Source organism: Physeter macrocephalus, unplaced genomic scaffold, assembly GCF_002837175.3.
Source record: "Physeter macrocephalus isolate SW-GA unplaced genomic scaffold, ASM283717v5 random_1, whole genome shotgun sequence".
NCBI classification, from domain to species: Eukaryota; Metazoa; Chordata; class Mammalia; order Artiodactyla; family Physeteridae; genus Physeter; species Physeter macrocephalus.
The window spans coordinates 75,533-86,927 of NW_021145287.1; the positions used below are offsets into that span (position 1 = coordinate 75,533).

Consider the following 11,395-nt stretch of genomic DNA (forward strand, 5'->3'; position numbering starts at 1 on the left):
GGGGAAAGCAGGCTAGATCTGAAGGGGGAGCACGAGACCCCAGGTTAGAAAGTCTATATTTGATTGCAAAGAACTGAAGGCTACCAAGGAAGGGAATAAGATTAAATCTTGAGTTTAGGAACTAGAATCTTGCCAACAGGTACCGAAACTAAATAAAAATTAGTCTTTGGGACTTCCCTAGCTGTCCTGTGGTTAAGACTCCACGCTTCCAATGCCGAGGCACGGGTTCGATCCATGGTTGGGGAACTAAGATCCCGCATGCTGCGTGGCATGGCCAAAAAAAAAAAAAAAAAAAAAAAAAAAAACCTTTTCTCACCCTAAACCAGAACTGGTCCCAAGCAAGTAGTTTATTGTAGCCGGGCTGATAGACGTGAGGCCAGTGCTGTCCATGGTAACATCTTTTGTGTAGCTTAAAACCTTCCATTTTTTAAAAAACCACTCGATGAGGGGTATTAGACCTGTTTGGCAGATGAGGAAGCTGCCTAGGGTCACGGCTAGGAAGACCTCCGGCGTTCACGCTGCCCAGAGTCTCGTCAGGCCCCGAGGGCCGGGACTCCTGAGGCTGGCGGCGCCTCCAGGACTCCCGCCACGTCCGGGATCCGCCTCGCAGTCCCTTAGCACTGGAAGCTCCGTCCCCCAGGGGACCCGGCGACCCGCCACTTTCGCGATGGCCAATGAGACTTAGCCAGGGGCGGGATGGACGCCACCGAAGGCCAATCTAATTGGGCCGGGGCGGGGCTGAGGCGGTGGGAGCTGAACTGCGGACCGCGGTCTTCCCTGTCGGGAGAGGGCCCGGCGCGGGCGGCGCGCTCGGGGCCCTGCTGTGCACGCGCCCGCCACCCGCACAGCCCCTCTGTCCGCTCCGCGCGTCCCTCCCCTCCTCTCCCGGAGCCGCCGGGATAGGGGCTCTGGAGCCGGGCCGGGGCCGGGGCGGGAGCCGCGGGACGAGCGCCTGAGGTGGGTGCGGAGGGGGAGGCGGGGAGGCGGGGAGGCCTGGAGGCCCGGCGGGCGGATGACTGGGTCCGCCCAGCCGACGGACCCCGGGTCACCGTGGGGAGAGGCCGGCAGGGTTGCGGAGCCCGACTCCCGGCCTGCCTCGGTCCCGGACGCTCGTCCCCGCGCCGTGGTACCCCTCCCAGGCCGCGACCCTCCCGGCTGAGGACACCCCGCCCCTCTCGCTGCCCGCGGCCTCCTAACCCCTCTGGCCCTTTGTCGCCTGTGCACCTGCCCTTTCGGCCTTGTGCTCCTCCTCCCCCTCCAGGCAGGACCCTGGCCCAGCCTTACCTGCTCATGACCCAGCACCAAATTAGACTTGCTCCTTCGGCCCCCAATCCGTCCCTCTTTGTCGTCTGTACACCTGTCACCTCAATTCTGTTCATTCACTCCACCACCCTGCCCCGAACATCTTCATCTAAATCCAGCCTAGGCCGTCATCCCCCTCCCCCTCCCCCTCTCGGGGATTCCTCCCCGCCAGCTCTGATTATCCCTCCAGCCTAGGCCGCCATCCCTCACCTCAATTCTGTTCATTCACTCCACCACCCTGCCCCGAACATCTTCATCTAAATCCAGCCTAGGCCGTCATCCCCCTCCCCCTCCCCCTCTCGGGGATTCCTCCCCGCCAGCTCTGATTATCCCTCCAGCTGCCCCACTCGGCCCCAGGCCCCCTGTCCTCGCCCGTCCACTCTCCTTTGTTGCCTCTGCAGCTGTCCCCTCGGCTCTATTCATCCTTCTCCCCCAAACCCCAGCCCAGACCCCCTTCTCCCTCTGACCGGGGGGCCACTTCCTCTGGGCTCTGTTCTGTCATTTCTCCCCGTCTTTGCCCGGCCCGCTGCTCACTCAGCCTGGCCATTTCCCTTCCTTTGAGCCCAGCCCTCTCACCTCCTGCTCAGGGTACCCTCACCCTCTTCCAGCTGGTCCAGTCTTCCCTGGCCTCTCCCCCACGCCAGCCTATCTCCCAGCCTCATATATCTCTTTTCTTACTGACCTCCTCTCCCAACACGAGTGGCCTCCACCGTTGCCCCCGCTCACCGTTTCCTCCCCACACAGGTGCTGTGGAGACGCCATGGAGCTGTGCAGCAAGAAGAAGCTTCACGCCCTGTCCCTGGCTGAGAAGATCCAGGTGCTGGAACTCCTGGATGAGTCCAAGATGTCCCAGTCGGAGGTGGCCCGGCGCTTCCAGGTCTCCCAGCCCCAGATCTCCCGCATCTGCAAGAATAAGGAGAAGCTGCTGGCGGACTGGTGTAGTGGCACGGCCAACCGGTTGCGCAAGCGCAAGCGGGAGTCCAAGTACAGCGGGATCGATGAGGCCCTGCTCTGCTGGTACCACATTGCCCAGGCCAAGGCCTGGGACGTGACGGGGCCCATGCTGCTCCACAAAGCCAAGGAGCTGGCCGACATCATGGGCCAGGACTTTGTGCCCAGCATTGGCTGGCTGGTCCGCTGGAAACGCCGAAACAACGTGGGCTTCGGGGCCCGCCACGTAGTGGCGCCTCCGTTCACCCCTGAGCTGCCTCCCCCAGCTCCCACGCCCCAGGCCCAGCTGCCTCTTTCTCTTAAAGATTTCTCCCCAGAGGACATTTTTGGGTGTGCTGAAGTGCCCTTGCTATATCGGGCAGTGCCCGGCAGAGTGGGTGTGTGTGATCGGGTACAGGTGCTGCTGTGTGCCAACAGCAGGGGCACAGAGAAACGGCGGGTGTTGGTCAGTGGGCTCCAGGCTGCCCCAAGATGCTTCTTTGGGGTCAGCAGTGAGGCCCTGCCCGCCTCCTACCACCCTGACCTGGCCATCCCCTGGTCAGAATGGTTGGCACAGTTTGATCGGGACATGGGGCGGCAGGGCCGACAGGTAGCCTTGCTGCTGGCTGCCCGAGTGATGGAGGAGTTGGCAGGCCTGCCCGGGCTCGGCCATGTGAAGCTCTTGCCTCTGTCCGCTGCTAGCACCACGCCTTCCCTGCCCAGCTCCGTGGTCCAGGCCTTTAAGGCCCATTACCGGCGCCGTCTGTTAGGCAAGCTGGCTGCCGTCCAGAGCGAGAGGGCTGGCACATCGCTAGCTGAGGCCGGGGCAGGCATCACAGTGCTGGATGCTCTACACATGGCAGCAGCGGCCTGGGCCAAGGTGCCTCTCCAGCTCATCGTGAGCAGCTTTGTTCAGGAAGGGCTGGCTCCAGGCAAAACCGCCCTGGCCCCGCACAAAGCCTCGGAGATGCCACCCGTCCCCGGTGGGCTGAGCCTCGAAGAGTTTTCCCGTTTTGTGGACCTGGAGGATGAGGAGCCTGTGTCTGGAGTGTGCAAAGAGGAGGTGGGCACCGAAGACCAGGCGGGGGGCGGAGAGGACGGCTTGGAGCCCCTGCCCACCAAAGCCGACGCCCTCCGGGCTCTGGGCACGTTGAGGAGGTGGATTGAGTGCAAGGGCACCGGCCCCGAGCTGTTTGCAAATTTCTACGCCTGTGAGGAGGAGGTGGAGCGACTCTGCTGCCTGTGAAGGGCCCTTCCAGCCGGAGCCCCTCCTCTCCTGTTTCCCATGGAAACGCCCTCTCAGAAGGCAGATTGGGGGCTGGTCTCTTTCCCGTGGAAATGGAGCTTTTGTGAAAGGCGTTGAAGGGAGACAAGTTGGGAGACTAAGTCTAAGCTCTGAGCGAAAAGTTCTCCAAGCCCTGAGAAGAGGGTCTAAAGGTGGGCTGTCAGGGAGTGAAGCTAGGCTGCATGGTTTCTGAACCTCTGTGGAGTCAGGGACTTGGGAAGGTGGCATTCGGGCTTTACCGACAGGCCGATCCCTTGAATTCTGTGTTAAAAACAGTTCTGCTTCTGGAAATAAAGTTTTTAATCAGAAAAGAGGCCAGGGTGTTATTTTCATGGGAGAAGGGTGAACGCTTGCACCTCAGATTTGTGAAATTGATTGCTGAGGGGGGCTGCGACGCGGCCGTCCGGAGCCGTCTGCGGATGACCGGTAGTGAACCTCTTCCTCTGGCAGGAGGGACTCCCAGGACGTGGGGACTCCTCACGGGCAAACAGGCAGATCCCAAGTGTTGCCCAGGGCATTTCTGCTGCTCTGATTTCTCTCTCAGACGGCCATGGTAGGGGTGGTGTCTGAGAAAGGAGGGGACAGGCTAGGGACATTCTAGGGGACCAAAAAGGAGCCAGGGGAATTCCTTGGTGGTCCAGTGGTGAGGACTCTGCACTCTCCCTGCTGAGAGGGCGAGGGTTGGGTTCAATCCCTGGTCGCGGAACTAAGATCCTGCAAGCCGAGTGGCCAAAAAAAAGGAGCCAGAATTTGGAATAGCCATTCATTTTTTCTTTTCAGTCATGTGATCATTTCACAGCCTCTCTTCAGCAAGGCCTCCTGCGTGACAAGGTTGCAAAGATGGTGTCCCTGCCAGGCAGGACCTTGCAGGCAGTGACAGTGGAGTGTGATTCAGGGTCGTCATAAAGGCGTGTGCACAGTGCTGCGGCCCTGGGGAGCCTCGGGAAGAGGTGAGCTTTGAGCTACAGCAGAAGGACAGACGGACAGAGGAGTGGGAAGGATAGTCCTGGCCAAAGGGCGGCAGGCGAGGGGGCAGCAGTCCCCAGAGAGCACGGGGAGGCCCGGGGAGCAGGAGGCGCCTGTAGCCCGCCAAGCGTGGTGGTGGAGCACCCCCAAAGGGTTTCACTCGTGGTGGGGACAGGTCACTTGTGAGGTTCTAGAACACTGAGATGTGGAGGGTGGGTCAAAGACGTGAGACCTAGAGGCAGAGAAACTCCCACCGGTCCCAGTGACAGATGGGGCGGCTTGAGCCAGATCACTCACGGGAGCAGGATGGCAAGAGGACGGCTTACCCGGAAAGGACCAGGGCGTCGGACGCAGACAGACTGGCTGCTGAGGGGTGCAGGTCCGGGCCGAAATCCTACGTGAGGCCTCTCCGGCCGACCGCAGGAATCACAAGCCGGGCGGTGTGGTTTTCCGGGGAGCGTCACAGTCAAGGACTCAGACCAGCCCAGGGGCCCCCTTGTGCGGCCTCAGGCGCTTTCTGGGGGCTTCGCCAGCACCTCCTTACTGGGGGCGTGGGCTGAGACCCTTCCTCCTCTTCGATGTAGTACCTTTCACTCCCAGCACTTCTCTCCCTCCCTCCCCCACTCGCCACCCCACTCCCACAGTCAGTGACGTGTCATCTGACCCTCCCCAGTGCTGTTCCATTGGGGAAAATGGACCCCTGGGGAGCTGGTGCCTCTTTCTGCCCCTCGGACGGTAGCGGTCAGTGAATAAAGACCGACTGCTCTTGCGGGTTGGCTCATCGTCCTCACTGAGCCCCTCAACACCTGGCAGCCCGACAGTGAGACGAAGGTGTGTCACTGTCCACTCACTTTTAAACAGTTCTGAAGCTGCCTGCTGGCTATCCATTTCTGCCTAAGGGCCCAGATCATTCAGCCTTTCCCCACAGATTCTGCTTTCCTACCTGTATTCTTTTTTTTTTTTTGGCTGTGCTGGATCTCGTTGCGGGCTTCTTTAGTTGTGGCGCACGGGCTGCAGAGCGCGCAGGCTCAGTAGCTGCAGTGCGCGGGCTTAGTTGCCCCAAGGGCTGTGGGATCTTAGTTCCCCCAACCAGGGCTCAAACCTGCATCCCCTGCATTGGAAGGCGGATTCTTAACCACTGGACCAGCAGGGAAGTCCCACGTGTATTCATTCAAATTGTCCTTGTTCTGAAGTCATCCCAGTTTTGACATATCTCTTTTTAAATGTTGAAGCCAAAAGGTACATGATCTCTAAAGGCCTGACCAAAGCAACCGAGGGGCAGATAAGCAATCTGTTCTCAGGTGTCGTATTCCTGCTGGAGGAGCGGGATAGAGCACAGGGTTTTCTTGCTGACTTCTTTTCAGAGCTTGTTTTGTAAAGCCACCAGTCCCTCCCCAAAAAGGGAATTCCCTGGCAGTCCAATGGTTAGGACTCGGCGCTCTCACAGCTTGGGCCCCAGGTTCGATCACCGATCAGGGAACTAAGATCCCGCAAGCCACGCAGCGCAGCCATAAAGAAAAAGTCACCAGTCATCTCTTCTTTTCTTGCGTTGACATCGTGTATCGTACTTACCTTTTGGTGGGTGGCTCCATGGGCTCATTCAAGCCGTATTTACTGAACGCTTTGCTTGTGGAGCAGGTCCTGTTCCGGGACCTGAAGCTAGTGCTGAACAAGACAGAGAGGATCCTCCTTGCTAAACCCTTCCTTTCTGGTAGAGGGGATAAAGAAAAGACAGGTAAAGAAATAAACACGGTGATTTTGGACAGCAATAAGTGCCAAGATGAAAATAAAACAACCATGTCCTAGAGAGTGACTGGGGGAGGGGAGTCAGGGAAATGTTGGGGGGAGTTGTGACTGATAAGAAGGGAACACCCATACTTCCAAAGGAAGAGTGTTCTCTGCAAAGGGAACAGCAGGTACAAGTATCTAAGGTTAGAAACCGCTTGACAGGTTTAAGAAACAGAAAATGAGACAAGGCCAAGCAGAGGAGGAGGGCAGAGAAGTGGGCAGGGGCCTCTGAGCTGGCAGCACTTACATTTCATTGGAAGTGAGACAGGAAGATTCATTTTTTTGGAGGGGGGGAGAGTGGGGAGATTTAGACAAAGGAGGAACATGATATGTTTTATGTTTGAAAAAATCTAATTCTAGTTGCTGTGTGAAGAATACATGGCAAGGTAGGGAGCAAAAGTAGAAACCGGAAAACCAAGCAAGTTAGGAAGCTACTGCGGTCGGTGGGACTTCCTCACGCACTGGGCATAAGGTGTAAGGAGCCAGAGGAGGCGAAGAGGACTTCGGCTATTCCCAACAGACCTAATTTTTTTAATCAAGGTCAGGCAGTCCTATCCAATTTTGCAGGTGTTGCCACATGCAAAATGGGGGACAAAGAAACCATGTGCATTATTGCAGTTGATTTATAAGTTTCTATGCTCAGAAGGCATTCAAGGCTCCAGGGCAGCAAAGATGCATAAGACACAGTCCCTGTTCCTCAGAGGCAGAAATAATATGGGTCAGTCATGAGAATTAAACAAATTAATATTTATAAAATGTTTACTACTTGCCAGGCACTATTTTAAGCACTATATATAGGTTAGATATTATTGTTATTATTATTATTATTATTATTATTATATTCATCAGCAGTATCAGTCTTGAGAAGATGATGAACGGGATCCAGAGAGCCCCAAAGCAGAAATATTGGTTCCCCATCTTCTTTTATCTCTGCATTGCACTCTAATTTCTCCCAATCTACCTCCCAATTCTCTTCAGCTGTGACAATTCTTTTTCTTTTCTTTTTTTTTTTAAATATACATAATCAGGGAATTCCCTGGTGGCCCAGTGGTTAGGACTTGGCGCTTTCACTGCTGCTGTGGCTCGGGTTTAATACCTAGTTAGGGAACTAAGATCCCACAAGCTGTGCAGCACAGCCAAAAGAAAAAAGAAAAAAAAATATATATATATATAGTTATTTTTATACTGTCTTGTTTCTTCTCTTTTAATTCTTTTGTATATTTAGATCTTTTGTGCACGGTTATTTTACATTCTGTATCTGATAAATCTAACATCTGAAATCTCTGGGGGGATAAATCTGTTGCTCTTATTTCTCCTGAATTCATGGTGGCTCTTTTTTCCTTGTGGGTCTGGTCGCTTTTTTGTCGTGGGAATTTTTTTATTGGTTGCATTTAATCCCTGGAAAACCTGAAGATCCTGATTTGGGGGCGCTCCTTTAGAAAAGCCTGTAGTTACTCCTTCCAGACACAAGGTGGCACTACCATCCTGATAAATTAATTTCTGGCGGGGGAAGGTGTCCCAGAGCTGAAGGACAGTGTGGTAGCAGGTACGGTGGTTCACAGGAGCCCATCTTATTCTTAATTTTTTCCCACCACAGGGAGAGGCAGTTTTCTTTGTAGGTTCCCTTTACTGGTGGGTGGAGATTTTGTGGTCTACTCTTTCACTAAAGGTATAGCCCCTTCCAGGATCTTGACTTAATTTATGAATCTTGGGTTCAGCAACCTTAATGTCTGGGTCAAAGTCTAGTCTTCTGCGTGTTTCTTTAATCTTCAAGGTTGCAGTGTCAGCATTTGCCCCAAGGGCTGCACAGTTCCAACACGCGGTTTACACTCACTTCCTTGTTTTGAAGGGGTCTTTGGGAATTTCCCTTACTTCTTGCAAAGTTAGCAATGGTTTTAAAATCATGTTATAATGGTTTGGAATCTAGTTGCTTTAGACACATGTAGCCCTCGTGTCACTATACATGTAAATTAGTCTCCTGCAATTTCTCCTACTGTGATCGGTGCTGTAAAAATAAGTATAACATTCGATGACACGAATCCAATGAGACGCTATTTAACATGTTTGCCCAAGTTACACACCCTTTACGTGGGACTTCCCTGGTGGCGCAGTGGTTAAGAATCCGCCTGCCAATGCAGAGGACGCTGGGTCGAGCCCTGGTCCAGGAAGATCCCACATGCCGCGGAGCAACTAAGCCCATGTGCCACAACTACTGAGCCTGCGCTCTATAGCCCATGAACCACAACTACTGAGCCCGTGTGCCACAACTACTGAATCCCGCGTGCCTAGAGCCTGTGCTCTGCAACAAAGAGAAGCAGAAGCCACCACAATGAGAAACCCGCGCACCACAACAAAGAGTAGCCCCCGCTCACCGCAACTAGAGAAAGTCCGTGCACAGCAACAAAGACCCAACGCAGCCAAAAAAATAAACAAATAAATAAATGTATTAAAAAAAAACCAAAAAACCTTTACGCGTGACCCTCAGACACCATCCCCATTTTCAACCTCAAAGCAGGTTCATTTACTATTTCCTAGCTCTCAGGGACTCCTCTCTGAGTCTCAAATAATGATGACCTCTAATAACATCTGTTAATTCCTTAAGGAATTTAACAGGCGTATTCTGAGACCCTGCTGATGTAAAAACATCTGGCTTTTTAAAATATCTTCGGCCATTTCCTGCCTGATCTTTGTTTGTCTTTCCATGCTCCTTTCCAAGAGGAGTGAGTTGTTTTCTCACTAATCATGCCACGCTTAACCCTCACCTCACTGCAGCACTGTTCTCTGGGCCCAACTAGCAGCCCTTGCCATAGGCCAGTGGAAGCAACTCAGGCCTGGGACTGCACGGCCCGAGGGGTGCCGGCCATCCTCTCTGGTTCTAATGAGGTGAATAAAGAAAAGGAGCTCCAGGCCCTGCACAGATGCCTCTGGACAGAACCAGAGAGAGGAGACAGAAACCCATGCCCAGCAGTGCAAAGGCAAGCTTACAGGCATCATTTCTGTCCCCAAAAAGGATTTAATTAAAACAAAATCAAAAAAGGATTTTTAAATGTTATCCTCTTGCTAACTGGTAATGTGGTGAGAACTGACAAACTACAGAGGTCCACTCTGACCTCCTGATCCCTCCTTGCCCCGTTTCTAAGAGCCACCTTCTGTTTCACATGCATACTGTTTGCTCCCTTTGAACCAGCCACCAACTGCCCCCGAGATGTTCCAGTGACTGCTCCCCAGCACTGCTGTGTCCGGCCTAAAATCCCTGGCACCGTGGTGGTCCGGGACTGGCCACTGGGGCCCAAAGATGGACTCGTTGGAAGGGATCTCAGAGGAAAATGGGGCACAGAAAGGGCAGTGACTGTCTCAGACAGACCCTGTTCTTTCACACCAGGAACATAGGCTTCCTGGATCTGTGCAGGAGTGGAGGCCACCAGAACTGGAGTCTGAGTCACTTCCATCAGACTCATAACTTCCTCAGCTAGAATGGGCAGTGTATTTCTTCTATTAGAAGCATCCAGGGACTTCCCTGGTGGTCCAGCGGGTAAGACTCCATGCTCCCAATGCAGGGGGCCCGTGTTTGATCCCTGGTGGGAGAACTAGACCCTGCATGCCGCAACTGGGAGTCTGCATACTGCAACTAAGAAGTTCGCATGCCTCAATGAAGCTCCCTCGTGCTGCAACTAAGACCCAGCACAGCCAAAATAAATAAATAAAATAAATAATAAATATTTTTTAAAAAGAAGCATCCAGAACACCATTTCTTTTTTTTTCTTTAACATCTTTATTGGAGTATAATTGCTTTACAATGGTGTGTTAGTTTCTGCTTTATAACAAAGTGAATCAGCTATACGTATACATATATCCCCATATCTCCTCCCTCCTGCCTCTCCCTCTTACCTTCCCTATCCCACCCCTCTAGGTGGTCACAGAGCACAGAGCTGATCTCCCTGTGCTATGCGGCTGCTTCCCACTAGCTATCTAGTTTACATTTGGTAGTGTATATAAGTTCATGCCAGTCTCACTTTGTCCCAGCTTACCCTTCCCCCTCCCCGTGTCCTCAAGTCCATTCTTCTCTGCATCTTTATTCTCTGAATCTTTATTCCTGTCCTGCCCCTAGGTTCTTCATAACCAATTTTATTTTTTTTTAGATTCCATATATATGTGTTAGCATACGGTAATTGTTTTTCTCTTTCTGACTTACTTCACTCTGTATGACAGACTCTAGGTCCATCCACCTCACTACAAATAACTCAGTTTTGTTTCTTTTTATGGCTGGGTAATATTCCATTGTATATATGTGCCACATCTTCTTTATCCTTTCATTTGTCGATGGACACTTAGGTTGCTTCCATGTCCTGGCTATTGTAAATAGAGCTGCAATGAACATTGTGGTACATGACTCTTTTTGAATGATGGTTTTCTCAGGGTATATGCCCAGTAGTGGGATTGCTGGGTCGTATGGTAGTTCTATTTGTAGTTTTTTAAGGAACCTCCATACTGTTCTCCATAGTGGCTGTATCAATCTACATTCCCACCCGCAGTGCAAGAGGGTTCCCCTTTCTCCACACCCTCTCCAGCATCTATTGTTTGTAGATTTTTTTCTTCCTGTTTTTTTTTTTTTTTTTTTTTTTTGGTCACGTTGGGTCTTTTTTGTTGCTGCGCGTAGGCTCTCTCTAGTTGCGGTGAGCAGGGGCTACTCTTTGTTGCAGTGCCTGGGCTTCTCATCGCGGTGGTTTCTCTTGTTGCAGAGTGCGGGATCTAGGCGTGCGGGCTTCAGTAGTTGTGGCACATAGGCTCAGTAGCTTCAGCAGTTGTGGCACATGGGCTCAGTAGTTGTGGCTCGCGGGCTCTAGAGTGCTGGCTCAGTAGCTGTGGCGCACGGGCTTAGTTGCTCCGCAGCGTGTGGGATCTTCCCAGACCAGGGCCCGAACCCGTGTCCCCTGCATTGGCAGGCAAATTCTTTTTTGTTGTTTTTTTTTGCGGTACGCGGGCCCCTCACTGTTGTGGCCTCTCCCGTTGAGGAGCACAGGCTCTGGACGCGCAGGCTCAGCGGCCATGGCTCACGGACCCAGCCGCTCCGCGGCACGTGGGATCCTCCCGGACCGGGGCACGAACCCGTGTCCCCTGCATCGG

General features: G+C 53.2%; 1 protein-coding gene across 1 annotated transcript; it reads left to right on the forward strand.

Moving 5' to 3' along the window:
* Positions 1–898: 898 nt before the first annotated feature.
* Positions 899–3,819, forward strand: TIGD3 (tigger transposable element derived 3). The gene is made up of 2 exons (XM_007117429.4): positions 899–957; positions 2,047–3,819. Exon 2 carries the CDS (start codon positions 2,063–2,065, stop codon positions 3,476–3,478), a length of 1,416 nt encoding a protein of 471 aa, XP_007117491.1. The 5' UTR covers positions 899–957; positions 2,047–2,062; the 3' UTR covers positions 3,479–3,819.
* Positions 3,820–11,395: the final 7,576 nt, after the last annotated feature.